General features: G+C 42.5%; 1 protein-coding gene across 5 annotated transcripts in view; it reads left to right on the top strand.

The window, feature by feature from the left end:
* fgfr3 (fibroblast growth factor receptor 3) overlaps positions 1 to 15904 on the top strand; it is a 52692-nt gene extending 36788 nt beyond the window's left edge. For 3 of the 5 annotated variants that reach the window (XM_071546706.1, XM_071546709.1, XM_071546708.1), the window contains 9 exons: positions 2968 to 3113; positions 3868 to 3989; positions 4367 to 4477; positions 4571 to 4761; positions 5403 to 5525; positions 6657 to 6727; positions 10610 to 10747; positions 11441 to 11546; positions 12220 to 15904. In XM_071546706.1, coding sequence (XP_071402807.1) covers positions 2968 to 3113; positions 3868 to 3989; positions 4367 to 4477; positions 4571 to 4761; positions 5403 to 5525; positions 6657 to 6727; positions 10610 to 10747; positions 11441 to 11546; positions 12220 to 12384 — 1173 coding nt within the window. In that variant the 3' untranslated portion in view covers positions 12385 to 15904. Of the gene's footprint in view, positions 1 to 2964; positions 3114 to 3867; positions 3990 to 4366; positions 4478 to 4570; positions 4762 to 5402; positions 5526 to 6656; positions 6728 to 10609; positions 10748 to 11440; positions 11547 to 12219 lie in introns of all 5 variants that reach the window. The other 2 variants (XM_071546710.1, XM_071546707.1) reach the window with 1 other exon arrangement.
* The last annotated feature ends 5950 nt before the right edge of the window (positions 15905 to 21854 follow it).

Here is a 21854-nt window from a genome sequence, read left to right as displayed (position 1 = left end):
CACCGCTCCCGGGGCGGCAGGCCAGACCACCTTAGTCGAGTCCGAGTCAGTTCCAAGATCGGGTCCGAAGGGAGGCGAGACCAAGACCAGAGCAAATCGAGTCCTATTCAAGACCAAAATAGGAAATAGACACTGTACATGTCTTTCCAAAATGGTTAAGGAGTTTCTTAGGGATGAACAGAGATGTAGATCTAGATTTTACCATTCAACATCCAACTAATCAATACATAGAAGTCTGAGACCCATAGAGGTTTCTGCAGGTTGAAATCCCTTATATTGTTTGTAGCGCTTGGAAAAAATAAACCAAACAAGAAGAAAATTATAATTTTTTCCTCAACTAAGGAGGTTATGTGTTTTCACCCGTTAGTTTGTTTGTTTGTCTGTCTGTCTGTCAGCAGGATATCTCAAAAACTTATGAGCAGATTTCCATGAAATTTGGTGACCAGATCGGCCCTGGGCTAAGGAAAACTTGATTCGATTTTGATGGCGATCCAGACCTGGGATTTCTGCCATTAGATGATTATCGTTTTTTAGCCATAAGTATGAAACTAACAGAGATAGAGACTTTATTCCAAATCCTAAGGGTGTGTTTACAGGGCCAAGAAATCAATTAAACCTACAATTTAAGGGATAGGAATGATGTGTTTGGGTGTAATTGTTCAGCGTTGGTGGAGGTTTGCGCTCTCCGAGTGATTTCTAATATATATTTAAAGGCAGGAAAAAAAGTTGAGTCAACATCCATTAGTGGCTAGACCAAGACAGGTCCGAGTCAAAACAGGAACGAGACCGAGACAAATCCAAGAAGGCAAAAAAAAAGTATTCTGGCAGCCGGACTGGAGTTCTGCAGTCCTTCCCAGTCCCTAATAAATCATATTGCCTCTCTCTCATCTTCCTCCTGTAGTCGCTCTCATTTGCTCTAGTCAAAAAAATTGCCTTCTATCTCAGCTTCTATTTCTTTAAGTAGCACTTCTCCCTATTATCTAATCTTCAGAATATTAAAAGTCACTCACTCCTTATTGATTGCAAAATTGGCGAGCCAGGAACTAAAATGTATTCTATTGTTGCCCTCGTTTTAAGTCTGAGGCTCTGCTGAATGTCTAAAATGTGAACGTGAAAGAGTCGTGCGATTACCCATAATGCCCCACCCTGCTCGCCTCCTACTGTATACAGTACACAGCACGCTGCGGCCGTGCGGTTGTGTGTGTGTTCCAGCTTTCCAGCTTTATAATTGAAGGGTTGCGCTCCAAAACGCGATAGATCCATTTTTAGAAAAGAAAACTATTACTTGAAAGTCATCACTCAATCGTCGAGAAAGCGCACATGAGTTCATCCCTGACAGTGTTAGGGATTTAGCAGGCAAGGGCTGTAAAAACAGTTAATAACTTCAATGTGTTTCTTCCGGAATTAGTTATTCTTTCATGAAAGCAATCTTGTTGCGAGAGTAGGCGTCGGCTTTTTCGAGAGGTGGATATCTCATCTTGGAAGGACACTTTAATTGCAGCCTCTTCTATGTCTGCTGCATCCATATACATGGTCTTATAAGGCAGTCCAGAGAAAGATCTTATTGCATTTTTCTGTAATCTTTGCTTCATTTTTGTTAAAGCTAATCTCTTGGTTCGCTCGGTTCTTTTTCATAACTCTGAGTAAATCTCCCATAAACCTCCTGGCATGTTCTATCAGATATTACTTTTCATGCCTTTGAAATTGCGGTCGGGGCTGGGTTTTTTTGTTTTTTTTTTGTTTTGTGTTTTTTTGTTTTTTTTGCTTCGCAGCCTTTTTCTCATTTTCCCCCAGCTGAGAAGTTGAGGAGGGGAAGTCTGGTAAGTGGACATGTTTGTTTCAAGACCCCACCTGAAGGGGAAGAGTTGGCAGACTCTGACACAAACAGATTCATCAGACCTGGGGGCCGGAGCCGTCAGCGCCCCGCGGCACCAGATAAATGGAGGGAGGATGTGCAGCCCACGGGCGCAGCAGCAGGACCGCCGCTCTGGAAATGGAGCCGGCTGATGGATCGAGACGTCCGCCCCATCTCGCCCGCCCGCCCGCCGCCGCGTCCCCTTTCATTTGTCTTTGTTACCGCCTCCTTCCTGCTGCACGCCGCCACGGGGCCGGCTGTTTGTAAAAGTCAGAAGAAGTTAGACCGTTTTTTTTTTTCAAAGAACCCCAGTCCTGCTGAAAGAGCTCTGACACACTGGTCCTGTGATGCGCTATGTTTCCGCTCCTTCACTGCAAAAAAAAAAAAAAACATTTTCCATCCTGACGAGTTATTCAATCATTTATTAATTTATTCATTCAGTCCTAAAATCCTGTTTTTCTTCCAAGGTCAATTGATGGCTGTTTTGAATTTTAGAAGTGAAATATCTCTTCAGAATGTCCCTCCATGACTTTTACACCCTCTTTCTATGCAAACAAATGTTTTAACATTTTCAAAATCTTGCAAGGAAATAGTTGTTATAATTACATTTAACACTTTCAGTTGAAGGCTTGTTGGCCTTGGTCTGTTCGTGTTTCCAGTGTGCAACCAAGTGAAAATAAATCTGCCAATGGGATGAGATGATCTGATTTTTTTCCAATGCAGTTTCACTTGTTTTGAGTTTTCTGTGAAACAATGCTGACATGAACTAAGCTAAATTACACCATTTGTCTCAAGATAATGTAAACTGAAATTTACAATAAAGACATTTCTTGATGCATGTTGAGTTGTGTTGGAAGCAAATTAAATCTCACTCATTTGGAGTGAGATTTTTCCACTTTTTCTAATAAAACTAAGGTTACAATGCAAGATTAGATTTAGTTTTCAGAAGACCAAGGTTAGAATAAGACTGATTTTTTGTAGGGTTAAAGGTTAGTGTTTCTTAGTGTCTCTCTCTCTCTCTCTCTCTCTCCTCTGTCTCTTCCTCAAGACTCTATCGCCTCGCCCTTTTCAGAGACTATAACATTTTCTCTTTTTTTTTTGCACCCAAGCAGGTTTCCTTGGATTCCAACTCCTCCATGAACTCCAACACGCCGCTGGTGAGGATCGCCCGCCTGTCGTCCAGCGACGGCCCGATGCTGGCCAACGTCTCCGAGCTGGAGCTGCCCTCCGACCCCAAATGGGAGTTTTCTCGAACCAGGTGAGAGAAGGAAAACTAATACTGAAGCTCTACTGTTATCACTGATGAACTGACTGAAGAAAATATGCAGTATCAGGCTTGTGCAGCTATTTTATAAACATATTTCAACAGCTTGTTTCAGAACTGGCAGATATTGTACTGTTGTCATTGTACGATCAATGCTTCAGTATGTGCTGTGAAAATCTATAAGCCGTCTAGGGCTGCAACTAACGATTATTTTCATTGTCGATTAATCTGTCCATTATTTTCTCGATTAATCGATTAGTTGTTTGGTCTATAAAATGTCAGAAAATGGTGAAAAATGTGGATCAGTGTTTCCCAAAGCCCAAGGTGACGTCCTCAAATGTCTTGTTTTGTCCACAACCCAAAGATATTCAGTTTACTGTTATAGAGGAGTAAAGAAACCAGAAAATATTCACATTTTTCAAGAAGCTGGAATCAGAATGATGAGAATTTTGACTTATTTTTCTTAAAAAATTACTCAAACCGATTAATCGATTATCAAAATAGTTGCCGATTAATTTAATAGTTGACAACTAATCGATTAATCGTTGCAGCTCTAAAGCCGTCAATACATTAAGGTCACAGACAAGTTCCTCCACATTAATGCACTCGGCAATCAAACACATCTAATTCAAATTAGAATTTACATAGAAATAGGAGGGGGAATTGCATAATAATACGACACTGTTTGCTACAAAATGTACCCGCAAAAGACAGTTTGTAATCTTTCCTGGGTGTCTTGGTGTTTCAGACTGACTCTGGGTAAACCTCTGGGAGAAGGCTGCTTCGGTCAGGTGGTGATGGCCGAGGCGGTCGGCATCGACAAGGAGAAACCCAACAAGCCGCTCACTGTCGCTGTGAAGATGCTGAAAGGTTGGTGATGATCCAGGAATTAACACACAAGCTTGATGGTGTCAGTGCTGTGGTTTCCTCAAGGAAATGAGCAGCACTGGTGTCACTGGCATTCTGTCTTTCTTTCTCTAAATCTCTCTCTTGCGCTCCCTCTCTTTGTAAATATTTATCTCTCTCTCGTTCACACACACAAGCTCTCGTCTCTCATCTCTCATATCCTGAAATTTACAATGTTTTTCACTCTTTATCTGTGTTTTCTGTCCTTTGTTGCTCAGTAAAACACTCTCTGACAAGCAAGTTTTGTTGACATCGCTTCATAAATCATTTTGTTCTGACTCTCTCTCTCTCTCCCTCCTTCTCTCTCTCTCTCTCTCTCTCTCTCTCTCCCTCTCTCTCAGATGACGCCACGGATAAAGACTTGTCAGACTTGGTGTCGGAGATGGAGATGATGAAGATGATCGGAAAACACAAAAACATTATCAACCTGCTGGGAGCGTGCACGCAGGACGGTGAGTCCTGAGGAGGATTAATGAACATACTTGCCACTGTCCCGCTGACCTCTGACCCCCTGACCCCCTGACCTCCTGTCCTCCTGTGTGCAGGTCCGCTGTACGTGTTGGTGGAGTACGCCTCCAAAGGGAACCTGCGGGAGTACCTGCGGGCGCGGCGGCCTCCAGGCATGGACTACTCCTTCGATACGTGTAAAATCCCCGACGAGCAGCTCACCTTCAAAGACTTGGTGTCCTGCGCCTACCAGGTGGCCCGGGGCATGGAGTACCTGGCCTCGCAGAAGGTTAGCGGCCATGACAGTGTGGTAGTGACGGGGGGGTGATACGTGTTGAAATGCAGAATACTTTGTGTGTTCGGTGTTAGATCTGAGCCTCGGCGTGTGTGTTTCTGTCTGTCTGCATGTCGCCTGGTGCATGAAATGTCCTCACAAGCGTAGAAAGATGAAGGAAATCCTCCAACGTTTTGGGGACGTTTTGGGGCGGCCCTCACTCCTTTAATACCAGATACTAATACTTTAACACTAGACAGTTAAGTGGATTTTGCGGCGTCTAAGAGAAGGCCAACAAGCCGTCAAATGAAGAGAGTAAATATAATTATAACTCATATTTCCTCGCATGATTTTGACTTAGACTCACGACTGGGTCCAGGAAAAAAGTCACAGCTTGGCCTTTCTAGTGTTAAGGTGATATTTGAGGGTGAGGAAAGAATCAGGGTTGGAAAAAGAAAATGTAATTCCTGGCAATTTACTCCCCCCTTAAATCTGTTTTCCCCCTTTTTTTTTCCCACGTTACCGATTTTTGTTTATAACCTTGTCAAAAGTGTGTGTGTGTGTGTGTGTGTGAGAGAGAGAGAGAGAGAGAGAGACATCCATGATGCAACATGTTTGATGTGTGTGTGATGTGTGTGTTCTCCCTCTTCCTGCAGTGTATCCACAGAGACCTGGCAGCCAGAAACGTCCTTGTGACAGAGGACAACGTTATGAAGATCGCCGACTTCGGTCTGGCCAGAGACGTGCACAATATAGACTACTACAAAAAGACCACCAACGTGAGTCTCACTTAATATTCTCAGCCAGAAAGTGGGTCAGAAAGTATTTGTAATTCATTCTGAGCATTTGGTTTCACTTGCATCCAGTACAGGACGGGGTAGGGCTGGGCGATTATTCAATATTATCGTTTATCGTCTTTCAGTGGAATCATATCGTGATGATATGAAGATATTTTAATATCGTGACACACAGTTCTGCTGTCTAAATTGATGATGACAAGCAAATTTTACTTAAAAACTCTCATAAAATGAGGTTTGGTAGGAATATTATTTGAATATTTCTGTTTTGTTTGACATCACACCTAACATCACCATTCGGTTCAATGAAATGAACATTAATTTGATTATTTATCGTGATTTTGCATACATGAATCATATCGTGATATATATTGATATATATTGATATTGATTATCGTGATGTTGATTTCAACCATATCGCCCAGCCCCAGGACGGGTGGTATATACAGTATGTATTTATTTATTTGTAAGGGACTGGATACAATATTAAACATAAATGTTGCCCTTGATGTATTGTACCAGATTTAGCTTTAGCTAATTTTCCACATCAGGAGAGTTTTACTGGGCATTATACTGTACTTATTATACTGTACTGCCTTACAAAGGAAGGCAGTAACTCCACTCTGGGTCGAAAATGATATTTTGTCATGTCATTGTATATCAGCGTTAGGTCAGAGGATACGACGATAACAAGTCGACAAATCAACACATTTTCAAAGATTTTCTGTCAAGTCACTTGGTGTGGCAGTAATGAAAACTTAAAAGCCATTTGTCTCAGTTTCACTGAGCAGTTATTGCCTTTTGCCTCCACACAGTATTGCAGATGCAGCTAGATGCAGCACTTCTTTCTCTGTTTTGTACAGTTTGCCTGATTTGCACGGCGCATAAATCCTCATTTGTGTGTATTGGCAGAAGGGTGCAGGCGGGAGTTTGGGGGTAAAGATGCAGCCATCACAGAGGCGCCACTTTGTGCATGGCTGCTTCGGTAGAGCCGGGGGTGGGATGGCAGTCATGGCGGGGGGGATCAGGTGTTGATGTTTTGGCGGACGTGTCTGGTCCGTACAGAATGGTTCTGCTGACTGAGCGGTTCTGTTGTGCCTGTTGTTGTTGCAGGGTCGTCTGCCCGTGAAATGGATGGCTCCGGAGGCTCTGTTCGACCGGGTCTACACGCACCAGAGCGACGTGTGAGTTTGCACAAACCAGGCACCGCTTCACACGCCAACTGTCCGTTCATGTGCCGCCGCTGTACACCCGAGGAATCCGGGTGTTGAAATATCATGACTTAGCGTGTTAGCATCAAAAAGCGACGCCTGCGTGCGTGTGAATATGGATTCATCGCGTTCCCTCCATCTCCCGCTCCTCTCGCCGCTCTCTGTCATCTGCGCTCGCTTGATAATCCTGAGCTCCTTGTGTATCAGCGGCTCCCACATTCCTCCCCGCGTTTGTTCCTTAATCTCCCGATATGACATCAGAGAGACAAAAACGGCACGCTGCCCCGACATCTTAGCGTTGTGTTATCAGTGTAAATCCAGCCGTCCCCCAGAATAGCGGGAGATAAGAGGGTCAGTGGATTTATCTGGAGGTGTTTCCTCGGGGGGTTTTTACACAACGTTTCAAAGGAACCGGGACAAACACTCGATTTTTGTTTTTTTCTTTTTACGACCTCGGATTCTCTTCAGTTCTCGCTGATTGCTCCTGTGTTGGCTGCGATCAGGAGAAGAAAGGGGAGTTTGGGTGGGGAGGTCACAAAGTCAATCTGTCTTTTGGTAGGGACTTTAGCGGGGGGGGGGGGGGGGGGGGGCGCACCCCCTAAACCCCCCCAACCCCCCACCCCCCACCAGCCGGCTGCAGCCAGACTCCCTGTCCCCAGCACAGCCATCCAAGTCAAACACGGGCCCCTGTCAACACTGGCTCGCCGTGTGATTACACTAGACTGGGAACGGGCCGAGAGGAGATTCAGACCGCTCTGTTATTTCAGCAGGTCTGGATTACAGCCCCCCAACCCCCCTCCTTTATACAGTAGTCGCTCTCCGGCCAGTTTACTCTCACACACCCCAGGGGACTCTGACTTTTGACCTGTGATAGTCTTTAATGAAATATCTTACACCAAAAGACAGGGGGGGGGGGGGAATAAAAATAAAAACACCTCAAAAACTCACCCAATCCCACATCTACACACAAAAGCAGCAGCACAACTGACATTTAAATACATACAGTCAGATCCACGCCCTGAGGGATTTTCCATGACCCACTTTTATTTTATTTTTTAGGATTTTTACTGTGTACTTTTACACATTTTTGCACAGAGAAGCCGTTTGCTCTCTGAAGTAATTTACACTATCATGTTGTGATATCTAACAACAACTTCTACTGGAATTAGTTTGGGCAGGAATTCACTTTCATATTTAAACCCCACTACCAGGGTTACACATTTGTATTGTTTTGCCAGTACAGTATATCGGGCCAATATTGACCTTGGATGTCAACCAGTCAGTGTTTTCCACCACTGATATGATGGAGGTGAGGATCTGATTTTACTGCAATGAAAAAACAATGCACTCTACCTTAAAGAGCTGCTAAGCAACCTAGAAATTTCATTAGTTTGGGTTTCAGTGGAGAGTTTTAGCGTCACATGATGATCTAAATGCGGTTTCAGAGGCTTTTCCACCCTAAAAAAGAAAAAAATAAATCGTGGGCAAAACACTGAATCGTCGTATTTTTGGGGAATTTCTTAGCATGAAAACAGTCAAATTTGAATATATTGAATGTCGGCACCACATATCAGCTATCAGCGTCGGTATCAGCTTTCAAAAACCCACATCGGTCAAACCCTACCCACTTCCCTAACCACCATACACTCTCTCTCTCTCTCTCTCTCTCTCTCTCACACACACACACACACACCAAGTTTTTTACCTGCTCTCCTGCATGCAGAGCAAAATTAAATCAAACAGAATCAAACACACCACAGTGACGGTGACCTTCATTCTCATCCCTGAAACTGTCAGCTCTTACTGCTGCTGGTGCCATAACGAAAATTAAGTGTTTACATCTTGATTGCCTCCGCATATTAAGCACCTAATGGCCTGTGAATATTCATCTGATGACTGGTATTGAATATATAAACAGCGTGCGTCCCCTCCTGTGTTTACGGCTCATTCTGCTGACTCCAGCGCTCTTCACCCATGCTGGGAGGAGACGGTGTGAACCCGTCCCGACCCCGAAAACCTGCTTTGTTTGTGTCCAACACACAATAATGATAATGAGTTAGTTAGTGATCCATCGTCCGGGCCAATTATTCTCTCTTCTCTTTCTGTTTCCCTGCAACTCTCTCTCTCTCTCTTGCCCTCTCTTGTTTTGATCTCTATCCCTCTGCCTTTCAATCTCCTCTCTTTCCTCCCTCCCTCTCTCTCTCTGAGTTTGGATGGTCGACTAGCCCGGGCCGGCCAGTAGCTGCTGTTTTCCACTCTCTGGACCCGGAGCGTGGATAATTAGATTAAGCCCGCTGAGCGCTACAGTGGGAGGAGGGGCCCGACGAATGGCCGAACAATAGTACACTGGGTTAATAGACCGCCCATTATCTGATTACCTTCCCTCATTTTTTACCCATTTAGCAAGAATGGCCCGATTCAGTCAAGCTGCTGCCACAGAACGGGACGGCGGCTCAGTAGAAGAGTTTTTTGGGTCGGAGGGAGGATTGGGTTGTGGCCGTCTTTTACTTCAGGGTCTGTGTTCAGAAAGCTTATAGGAATAAGAGAGCGGATCTAAAATGGCTTTTCCACTGCCCAAGTAACCATACAATATGTTTTTCCTTGCATGTTTTCTGTCCAGTGTGGGTCTGTTTAGGTATGCTGGAAGTGTACCAATTTTAAGGCACCCAAGGAGGTTTTTTATTATATTGGTGACACACAAGCAATATAAACAACTTCTACCACTTCTTCCAGTGTAAATCCAAAGGACACTGATCTGGTCTGTGCCTTTTTTCAGTTATTTTCAGTGGTTTTTGTGCATCTCATCCCAACTATGTGTCTAGCATTTTTTGACGTGGCACGTCGGGCTCCAAGGTCTCAACTTTAACCGACCCGCGCATTACGTCAGTGCGAGAAAAAAAAAAAAAGCCCCTGAAACAGCCGTTATCTAGGCCAGTGGTTCTCAACATGGGGTCCGGGGACCACCAGGGGGTCCTAGAGGGGGTTCCAGGGGGTCCCCAGCAAACTGATGAACTGTTAAACTTCAGCATTATTTCATTTACAAGAAGTTAACACAATTAGAGAATGTAGAAGAAGAGACTATTTTGATCATAGTTTCTCCGTTATCTCTCTACCTACAATACAGATAGTCTTAGAATTCTGGACAAAATCAATAAATAACAATAAATATATTCTCAAATTTGGGTCAGAGAGACAAAATCTCATCAAATGGGGGTCCGTGGCTCTGATGTGGACTAAATCCTTGATATGAAAAAGGCTGAGAATCACTGATTTAGGCGAAGCTCTTGGACAAGATGATAAAACTCTCTAACCCTAACCCTTGTTCCTTCAGGTTAGTCAGTTAAAACGCATTAAATAGCTTGCAAGTTGTTGCATAGCAATGAGAATAATGTGAGTTGTTCTCTCTGTTAGTAGTGACGCTCACAGCTGAGCTTTGTATTAGAGCAGGAGAAAAAAGTCTCCTACCTGATCGCAGCCAGACACTATCTGTCAGGTCAAATATCTTCATACAGAAAACCTCTCTTCAAGGCAGAACCAGCCTCCTGTTCCTCTCTGTGTGGAGCAGCTTCAGACTTTATACCTGATGACACCACAAGATTGAGTCTTATTTCTCTGCTCTCTGGCTTTAGGGAAGAGTTGTTGATTTTTACAGATATTGATCGACTGTCCCAGACGGCAGGAATGTCAGAGGAATTCTTAAATTGAGTGCTGTAAACATTATTGAAGATCAATATTTCTCCGCTCAGATCGATCATAGTATCCGGGGAACCCTCTTCCTGAACCGTGACTGCTGCAGGCGTTTGACCCCTAATCTTTATCCTTTGTGTGTGCGTGTGTGTGTGTATGTGTGTTCAGGTGGTCCTATGGTGTGTTACTATGGGAGATCTTCACACTGGGAGGATCACCCTACCCAGGAATCCCAGTAGAAGAGCTCTTTAAACTGCTGAAGGAGGGACATCGGATGGACAAGCCCGCCAACTGCACCCATGAACTGTATGTCCCGTTAGAAATGACCTTCTGTTAGTTCTGCTTTATCAGACAGTTTACTGGAAATAATAAACTGACTGTTGATGGTTTATATCTTCGCCTGCAGAGCCACCAAAGCACCAAAGAACTGTATATCATATATGATACAGAAATCTATAAATAAGTATTCAATAAAATGTCTTTATTCTTGCATGGTTAACACATTCAGAAGGGTAAAATGTGATATTCCTCCAGTCCTAAATTTTACATTTTAGGCATTTAGCAGAGTGAGTGCAATGAGCTTAAAATACCTAAATTACCAACATTAAAGGGAAGAAACACGTCTTTGAGATGGAATTCATGCATGTCAGTATGACTTTACAGCATGCTTTGATTACAGATCATTACCATCCAACTGCAGGCACAAGATCAGTAGGAATCGATGGATATATGCAATCTAAAATCCAAATATAAACCATATATCTGTATATTCATTTATACACATTTTAGGAATTTAGCTGCCTCTTCTATCCACTGTGATTTACAGTCAGTGTAACAGCAGAATAAACTTACATTCTGTGCTATATAAATATAAAATTTTTACAGTCTTGGAGTTTCCTTTGAGGAGTTTGGGTTTGTTGTCAGTTTATAGTGATGTATCATAAATGTCATAAATATCATAAATGTTTAAATATAACTGATCTTCACCTCGTGTTTCAGGTACATGATCATGAGGGAGTGCTGGCACGCTGTGCCGTCTCAGAGGCCGACCTTCAGACAGCTGGTGGAAGATCATGACCGGGTTTTATCCATGACCTCCACTGATGTGAGTCCCATCGCATCGCTGTCACCTACTGACAGAGGAAACACCAGGAATTAGCCGAGCTGTTAAACCAAAACTCTTCTATCTACCTTCAGCTTACACTTTTTTGTAATCGTTGACTGGATGGAAGTCGTACCTCATGGCTGTCACTTTCTGACCAAGCTGCAATACAGATTTTCATCTCAAGCTTTTTATGTTTTCCTGTGGAACAAAGACAGTAGTGCTGATACACTTTAAGCTGGTCAAATTCACTACTTTCTCACTCATTCTATCGTCCTTCCAGTTTAATATGTGTTGCATTTGATTGGAACAAAACAAGAAAAGTTTTGCTGGACCTCTGGTAGTCTCATGCCTAATTAGTATGGTTAACAAACAGGCAGCAAAAAGAAAAAGATCATTATTTTTGCAAATATTGATTGACTGTCCTAGACTATAGGAAGCAAAAAAAAAAAAAAAACAGTGGTAGGGAAATAATAAATAAATTCATACATACATACATACATACATACATACATACATACATACATAAAAACAAAATGTAACAGTATGATAGTATAGAATATTACTACTAATAAGATAAAACTAAACAATAAACTAAATTAATTATGTGACAGCAGAGTCCTGAGGGGATTGTACTGTGACACGGCAGGCTAACCTTTGACCTTTCCTCTGGCAGGAGTACCTGGACCTGTCGGTGCCGTTCGAGCAGTACTCCCCCACCTGTCAGGACTCCAACAGCACCTGCTCCTCAGGAGACGACTCGGTGTTCGCCCACGACCCGCTGCCCGACGAGCCCTGCCTCCCCAAACAGCTGCCCAGCAACGGGGTGATCAGGACATAAAACCCCAGTGGGGGGGGCGGGGCGGGGCAGGGATGAACCCCGACGTGTGACTCGTTATCACCTCAGTGACGTCTCTCCGACAAACTCCTCAAGATATGAAAAAAAAACAAAAACACAAACGACGCCGCATGCAATACTTCCACAGTGCTTCAGCTCTTTGATTCGTCTTAAAACTCTTGGTAGAAATTCAGCTGAATGAGGTTTCCTCTTCTCCCCCAAGAAAACTCTTTAAGCATTGAAGGATCGATTATTCTTTTTGCCGTTGAACCATGTTTCTTCTTCTTTGTTCTTCCTCTCGGAAATGAAATTATATTTTTGTACTCGGGCCAGTCTTTTTGTTATTGACAATCTGTGGGGTTAAAACCATTCCGTGCCTACTGGGATAAACCTCCTGGGACTGAAAAACAAAAAAAACAGAAAAAGGATGTAAGAGGAGGGAATGAAGGGCATTGGTCAGTGACTGGTCGGTGATCCTGGGCATTTTTTTTTTCCGGCGAGGTGGGCGAGGACCTCGGACCTTCTCCTCTCTGCTGCACGGAGCCCTTCGATCGCGGTACGAGAATATCTTGTTCAGCAAGAAACCAGCAACGCCAGAATCAACTCAATAATGTGACTTGTTCTTCCCGTGACACTTTTGGTCCTCCAAACGCGGTCTGAACCAATCCAATCGACTCGCTCAACCATCTCAGCTTTGACAGAAGACGGAGATACTCAAGACCGGAGACGGATACACATGACTACATGCATATAAAAAGGTGTTTATTCATGAGTTCGTCATGTTTTATCCTCCTGAAGGAGCAGTTTGGAGAACCATGGAACAAAAATCCTCCTCCGGCGTGAGGTCAAGTTGCAGTGTTTCAGGGCCATTCAATAATAAGTAAGCTTTGGAGGGGTTTTTTGTATGTATCTAGAAAAATGATTTATTGTAAATATATAAATGCAAATATGTATCATATTGCTGTCCACAGCCATGTACTTAAAAGACAAAAAAAGTTACATTTTTTTAAAGTATTGTTTTAGGATCGAAGCATTGCAATCTAGAAGACACTGTCATGACCGTGTAAGACATTTAATCATTTAAAGTGATACGAAAAAGGTTTATTTGAATAATTAACGTGTATATTTGTAAAGATATTTATAGACTTAACATGTGGTTCTTAAGTTCGAAAGATCTAGTTTAGGATTTTAGTACTGTAAGCAAAGATTTTTATTTCAATTTTTGTAACTTATTTTACAATAGAACTGCGACGTTATTTTCACAACTGGCAGACTTTTACTTCTCTGGTTTTTTGATCCATCTTTTTTTGTTTGTTTACAGTAAAAAAAAGAAAAAAAAGAATGTATGACAAATGCTAAGATGATTTTTGATAGCGAGTGTGATTCGACTGCCAGAGTAAAGACTCGTGAACCGAAGCTCCCGCGGATCTGCAGGTCGAGGGAGTCCGAACGTTTTCACACCGCGGTTTGAAAAGTTGACGTTTGCGATATCAAAGCAACGATTAACTCTTGCTGGGCAAGAAATAGCAGCGCTTCGCAATATGTTCGTACCAGAGAGGCCTTTTAGTACGACTCAAGTACTCAAGAGACATCAGACCCAACATCTGCAACTAGCCAGGAGAAATGTAAACGAAGCCTTCAGAGAAACTCATCAGCTAGTTTTAAAGGGAAAGTCGACTCCCACTCTGTTTTATATCATCAGTCTGTGATGTTCAGTGCATTCAGGGAGTTATTTTGTGATGAAATGTTGTAGTTTACATTTTTTGGGTTTACAAACTTTCCCTCAACCTGCCTCCACTACTTCTACTGCAGTTAGTAATTTCCCAGAATGCCTTTCAACACCTTCCAGAGGAACGTGCCTGAACTTGTTGCATTCAGCTGTGGGTTAAACATGTAGGTGGAGAGAGCGATTGTGATAGCATCGTAAGAGCAAGAGAGCGAGACGACTCAAAACCTGTCTCTCTGCCGCGTTGCATTCTGGTCTCTCTCCTGCTCCTGCGGGTGGAGAAATTGGTCTCTCTCTTCCTCTTCTACGATGGATTTCTCCCTGTGTGATTGCTCGAACGTCTCTCGGTGCAAAATGGCGGCTCTAGAGAGAAGCCCTCGCTCTTTGACTCTGAGGGCCTGACACCAAAACCTTTTCCACATGACGTTATGTCGTCTACATTTGGCCAGTTATCCACGGGAAGATGAAAAATACGCCGCCAAGCCACAAAATGTGCCCAGAAAGTACATCACCAATAGCTGTTTTTAAGTGTTTTTAAGTGTTTCAGGGTGGATTTTTCCTTTAAATCCTTTATTTTTTCCTTCTGAAGGCTTCAAATAAGGACAGACTTCCTATCTATTGATTCTAACTTCCAAACAAGGAAGTCTTCAGCTGTTTTATTGTACTGGCTAGTTGTAGGTAGTTAATTAGAGCGACAGCAGGAGGGTCACAGGGTCGATCCTGTCCTCTGTCTTCTCTAAATCTGTTTGTCCTTGTGTGCTTGAGTTCTGCTAAAAAACCTGCCCAGAAGCTTGAGATGATATCGCTGCTCTATAGTGTTAATACTGAAATGAAGGCATGCTGTGCGGCGTACAGATCACACAGCACAAAAAATAAATAAATAAATATAAAAATAAAAAAAAATCAGTTTTGTCAAAGGAGACTCTGAAGCATGTATTATGTATGTGTGTAAGTTACGGATGTGGTGGATCCTCCGAGCGCAGTTTGCTGAGAAAAGTGCCAAATTAGTCTTAAACTCTATTTCTATTTCACCGCGTTTCTCGAAAATCTCTGAACCAAATACTGCACTGTCGGCGGGAATGTAGGAGGAGCGTCGCGGTTCGATGTGCAGGGAAGGATCATGGGATTGCCAAATGATAAAACCCCCCCCTCCCCCCCCAAACACACACACCCCACTCCCCATCCCCTTTATATGCAGTCGTCTCTCCAGCTGACCCCAAAAACAATAAGGGTTTAAATGTTTACAGAGTCTATATATTTAGCGAAAGTCATGAAAGGGAAAGCGATGTTCAAGTGGCATTGAAGGGTAAAGAAACAAGATTCACTCGCTGCTACATGGAAAAAGTGGCAACACATTACTGTACAATGGCTTTATTACTGTATATTTACCTATGGAAACATATTATAATTACACAATACTGTATAAGTTCTTAATGAAATCTCCCGAATACATATGTACTTAGAAGGCAAAGTACAACATGTACAAATGTAATTGTTTGGACTTGTATTTAGTTCTGTTTTTACACTCTTAAGAAGATTTTCCATATTTTTTTTTGCAGTACCAACAGTACTATTATGTGCTACTGGTACTTTTTCCATTGGTTCATACACAGAAATAAAAGGCCGTTGTAAAGTGAAGGGTTCCCAAGAAGCCGAGCACAGGCAGAATGCAGTTGTTGTGATTCCAATGTATTTGTATTTACTGTTTTCAGTTCAGTTTTGGCCCTATAGTCTATCAAGTGCCTGGAATAATTTAGCGGAAAAAAAGAAAAAAGGAGATTAACCGATTCATTTTGATCACGTTTTGAATGTATAATTGCAAAAAAAAAAAAAAATCTATTTTTTTTTTTTTTTTTTTTTTTTTTTTTAGCGAACAAGACAGACAAAAAGGCACTTCTGTAACGGTTGGATGGATCTAATGAAAACGGATGGTATTTTTTTAATTTATTCTTCCATGCTGGGTAAAAGCTTTCCCTATGGTGAGAGTATTTTTATTCATAGCTATCTGCTTTCGTTGTTGTTCTTCATGAAGAGCCAGAAGATGATGATGATGTAGAGTAGTTCCCCCGGTCCCGCTGCGGGTAAACAGGCTTTCCTCCTGGCTTAATTTATCTTTTATTTTCGTTTTTTTTTTTTTTTTCATGCCCTCCCTGGCCTTTTGTGTTTTCCAGTCCAGCTCTTCCCTCTCTCTCTCTCTCTCTCTCTCTCTCTCTCTCTGTTGGATCACTGTTAAAATGGACGTGTCCCTTTTGACATTTGGGACAACATGCATCTAATATCTCAGGATGTGTTGCCAGTAACATATGAAGAGTTATATTGCTGTTAAAATGCTGTATATCCATTTTGGGGGGGGAAATATGACCTGATCTATGTCATTCAGTAAATATTGAGATCCGGTATGTAAAATGTGTTTTTTAGCTACTTAACTACAAAATTTACCATAATTTGTTTTAGTAGTGTGGGTCTCTCTGCCTTAAAGAGCTGCTAACACTAAAAAATTTCATTAGTCTGTGTTTCAATGGAGAGTTTTAGTGCCCCATGATGGTCTAAATGCTGTTTCAAAAACATTCTGGGGGGAACTCTGAATATTTGTGATTTTCAGGCATAAAAATGGTCAAATTTGAAGATATTGAATATCGGCAGCCCACAAAAATATACAATAATCAGTATCGGTCTTCAAAAACTCATATCAGTCAGGTCCTGTTGGAAACTGAGACAGATGTGTGTTGTCCCACAGACAGACAGACAGACAGACAGACGTGTTGAAAGCGACTCGTCCTTTTGAACGTGTCGTCTTCACCGTGAAACGAACAAACGGCCGCCGCCTCACCAGGGAGGGACGCTCACTGTATGTACAGTCACATCGGCTCTTAACCACCTGTCGTCTCCACTCTGACTGACTTTATTTATTTTCTATTGTATTTAACGAAAAAGAAAATTAGGATCGAAGATTGAGGTGTTGTCTCGGCTCGACAGAGAGGGACTTTTAACCCCAAAAATGTCGGAGATACATGCCTGTGCTTCCAGTCAGATATCAAAAAATGTTTCTCATGTTTTTATTTTTTATTTTTTTCCCAGGTTGGAATGGTTAGTTTTCAGGTCTGGCTTCACTCAGCTCTCCTCCGTCTTACATGGTTTTATGTTGTTTTGTTTTTGTTTTTTTTCTGCTTTACCGCGCAGTTCTAACCCGACGACGAGTTACTACAGATTAATTTATAGTTTGAGAGACGCTTTTTACGTTGCTGATGTACATGAGTAGAGTTTATCTAGCCGTGTGAGCTACTTTGTAAGAATCTTAGAGAGGAAATTATTTTTCTTTTACAGTATTTTCTTGGCATTTCTTGGCACCATTTTGCATTCCACATCAAGTTTTCCAACAGTATAGCGAGACAAAAGCGTGTGCTGTCAACAAGTTCTTCCTTTGATTTTTACAACCCACATAATTTATTTTTCTCCCTCTGTATTCATGTTTCTAACATAGAAAGGTGGAACTAACCATTTGGTATAAAGCTGTTTTTTTTTTTTTATTTGTAATTCATAGCTTGTTTGTTGCAATGTACCTGTTTTGATCATGATGAATCCTCTGTAACATTCCACCACAACAACCCTTGGGCAAACATCCCCCACTGGGAAAAGTCTCTCTCTGTCTCTCTCTCTCTCTGTCTCTCTCTCTCAGTCTCTCTCTCTCTCTCTCTCTCTCTCTCTCTGTGCCTGACAAACTATGCTGTCAAAAAAGGTTTTCAATAAACATGTTATAATAGCGGTCGCTGTCAAGGTTGTCTGTCACTGAGAAGCATGTGCTTGAAAAACAAATAGTTCCTGTGGCAAAAACAAATCCCAGACTGACTTTCTGATGACTCCCGACGAACAACATCACATCAAGTTTATGTTAATGAGGGAAACCGAAATACTGCAAAGTACACAGATCAGTGGGTTTGTTTGCCTCTTACAGGATAATACTGGTGTTTTGTTTTTGTGTTTTGTTTGGGTTTTTTTCAGTTTATGCCAATCGTCTGGGTCCCGCTCTCTGGTTTCTGCACACAGTCAGCATAGTTGGAGAGATCAGAGCTCCTTTTCCCATTTGCTGCCATTCATTCTTGTCCAGTATGAAAAATAACTTCCACAGAGCGAGAGAATCCATCACAGTAAACATGGAGCCAAACTTTCTGTTTTGTTTGATGCAGAAGGGACATTTGGGCAGAAAATTAGCATTATATATCACTGGAAAGCTCTTGTTGAGCTCTATGTGGTGGCCAGAAAAACATATTTGTAAGAAAAATTAAAATAAAGAGAAAAAATTAAAAGACTCAAGTGGAAAGCCTCGATTAAATTTGGCTAATAGCGTATGTTTTGAATAAAAAGATGCAATTATTTAAAGTTTTGGTTTTGCTCTGCGATAAAATTAGGAAACTGTCACTTACGCCCCTTTTGCTCTAAATCCTGGAAATGGAAATGTCCTCCAGGAAATAATCCCTCAAAAACACATCACTTTACAAACTTCACTGTCACATCCATGTCTTTTTATTTAGGGGCGTCTTTGTTTGCGGGACAGCAGTTCATTTCAAGCTAGGTTTGACACCGTGAAGTTTGTATTTCAAAAAACTTCAAACAACAAGTAAATGTTAAAAAATCAAATTCCATACAGCATGCATTTCAAAATGACTGGAGGAAATGTGAACTAAAAGTAAAAAGAAGTAAATGGGCTGTAACTTTAAATGACACCGGTATTCTCCTTTAAATCACAGCAGGAAACGCAGGCGGCAGATTTCTGCCCCCAGTTCCTGTTAATTCTGTCCCACAGTGAACAAATTAGCCTCTCATAGCATCTTAACTGCTCTTTAATCATGGAAAGTCTTTGCCCCGCTCTCTTTGTCTGCTGAGTCGAGTTACACGCCCTCCTCCCTCGCCGCCTCGCTGGCTGCAGCTTAGCGCTCGGCTCGTCGGGGGACGGCGCGGGGAGGGTTGGATGTGTTTTTGGGTCCTGCGGCCCCCCCAAACCCGGGTGGGAGGGCAACACCGGACAGTGACAGAGGGGGAGAGAGAGAGAGAGAGAGAGAGAGGGGTCTATGTATTCAGGCGTTTGGCCCTCGGCCCGTCTCAAGTGCGTCCTGAGGGGAACATCCTGCCCCTCGTTGGAACTTCCTCGGCCGGCTGAAGTGGCCTATTCACGGAGGTCTTGTGAGGGGGGCTTGTTTTCGCTGCTAAATGGATGTTTCTGTTTCGGAGGTGTTTGCGCTGGTGGAGGCTTTCCATTCCTCCCCTCCTCCCCGCTCCCCCTCTTCTCTCCTCCCCGCTCCCCCTCTTCTCTCCTCCCCGCTCCCCCTCTTCTCTCCTCACCATCCCCATGGCTGTCGTTCGTCAACCCCACTCTCCCCCCTTGTAGTTTGGCATCCGAACTTTAAATCACCTTTCACCCAGCGTACCGGGGGCGCTGAGGAGGAGGAGCTGTAGTTGTACCATAGATATAAAGGAATAAACCAAGTTTTTGAGTCCACTTACTCGTTAAAGTGATGGGAAAATACACCAAAATCATCCATGTGTCCCCAGTAAACTGTTCGCGCCAGTGCTCCATGCTAACACTTTAGCATAGGCTACACTAAGTTGAGCAACTAGTATTATTTCAAAATTGAGAATATGAGAATTTGTAGCAGCTCTAAAGCTGAATGGTAAGTAATTTTTAATGATATCCAGCTCAGTTTGTCAGTTTGGTGTAGATTGGTAATCATCCGTGTCCCCAGTTGATTTGCTTCAGAGCTCCATGCTAACATGTTAGCATGCGCTAGGTTAAGTGATCGTATGGCATTATCCAAAGTAAGAAAACTGACCTTTAGTGGCTTTTACTATATGGCCTGCAGAAAATGGCCTACAAAATTTAAAAAATGAAATATTATTAACTAAAGTATAGCTGATGTAACCAGGTTTATTTTTTGGGACTATTTCAGGTGAGGAACCACTTATCCATCTGCTGTGCAGTGATTTTTAGCTGCACACAGTCTCCAATCACCCATCACCTTCACTTTTTATGGAAACAGGGAAAGTAGTCTCTGATAGTTCAAAACAGTTGTGTTAATTTTAACAATTTCCTGCACAAAACTGCCAGATTTAGCTACATATAATTTGAAATGACTTAACCATTTAGCTTTAAGGCTGCTGCAAGTTCTCATTTTCTCACTTTGAGTTATGCTAGTCGCCTGCTATACTAAAGTGTTAGCATGGAGCACCAGACCGAAAAATTTAGCCGGGACACATGGATGATTTTAGCGTCTATGTTCTCATCACTTTACAAACAATGTCCCAAAAACGTGGTGTATCCCTTTAAGTGTTAAATATAAGTTATATCCAGGACAGACATATAATCCTTTATTCAGTGATAAATTCTTATGTGCTCAATTTATCAATGACTGCGTTTACATGGACTTGAGTATCCCGGTTATGATCGGGTTTTTGAAGTATCCCGTTGTTGTGTTTGCCCATGTAAACATCATATCCCAATTTCAGAAACCTGGATAAGCCCTTATCCCGGTTTTGAGAAACCCGATTATGCTAGCTGGAGTACTCCGAAAGAAACCGGGATACTGTTGCATGTGTACATCTTATCCCGGTTTCTGACCGCTGTCGACTACCTGTGCAGGCGCGGCTTCAGCCGAGAGACGGAACAGAAAAACACAAACAACGACGGCAACGAGAGCGTCTCACTTCTGGAGCGATGAGGAAACAGAGTTTTGTCTTTTGGTGGTGAAAGAATTAAATATAGTTTAGATGGGAGAAAGCATCGAAATGCTGACCTATTAAAGTCTGTAGTATACAGACTACAGGACGCCGGTTTCCCAACACGTACAGTGGAGCAAGTCAGGTCACGGTGGAAAATACTAAAGAAACATTACTACGGCCAAACATCAAAACAAAACAGTCAAATTAATTTAAGGTTAACAGCAGAGGAATATCAGATTAACAATTTCAAAATTGCCGGTTTGTGTTGTAAACATCACAGGCGCCTGCGCAAACAGCATGCAGTAATCAGTAACCGGGATACTAGTATTTATCATGTATACAGAGATATGAATAACCAGATTTCTCTGTGTTCCACGTAAACGCCACATCCAGAATATGATCAAAACCGGGATAAGCCTCATAACCGGGATACTCAAGTCCATGTAAACGCAGTCAATGCGACATTGTTTTTAGAGACATTATGAGCTCTGGTGCAATGTATTTTGGGAAATGGATGAGGCGTGGTTCCATGCAGCTCAACATGGCACTAACAGCACCAGGGTGAGGGGTTCAACTCCTGCTGAGACCACCCAGACGGAAAATGTATGAACATATTGTACTGACTTTTTAAAATCAAAACAGCCACTAAATGGCTCAGATTCTCCGTGTGTTCCTGAATCTGCGGGGAGAGAGGAGGGAGAGAGAGCAGAAACAGACTCTCGTGCCTGCAGACAGGCGAGCGGAGCGGCCTCGCCCGCCTCGAAAACACTCGGCCATTTTTATCGCCGTCTGGCTTCATGTGCTGCCAAGAGGCTCTTTAATTGTTTCCCATTCAGTCAAAGCCACAGAGCTTCAAGGTTTCCAGTATACACAAACTGTCTCCCTTTTTCACACAGAACTGAAAATAATTGCAACGCGACCTTTTTTTTTTTTTTTTGCTCTGTTTAAAGTGGAGAAGTTGTTCTGGCTGCTGACCGGCCTGTCTGACACAACTACTAATGCTAATGCTAATGTGATAGTGATATAATGTGTGTGT

The sequence above is a fragment of the Centroberyx affinis genome, unplaced genomic scaffold, assembly GCF_046629955.1.
Source record: "Centroberyx affinis isolate AG114_WGS23_722 - 3 ecotype Tasmania unplaced genomic scaffold, CSIRO-AGI_Caff_v1 ptg005391l_1, whole genome shotgun sequence".
In the NCBI taxonomy this organism is placed as follows: domain Eukaryota; kingdom Metazoa; phylum Chordata; class Actinopteri; order Beryciformes; family Berycidae; genus Centroberyx; species Centroberyx affinis.
Note: the sequence above shows the minus strand (reverse complement) of the source record. Positions and strands in the feature narration are given on the sequence as shown.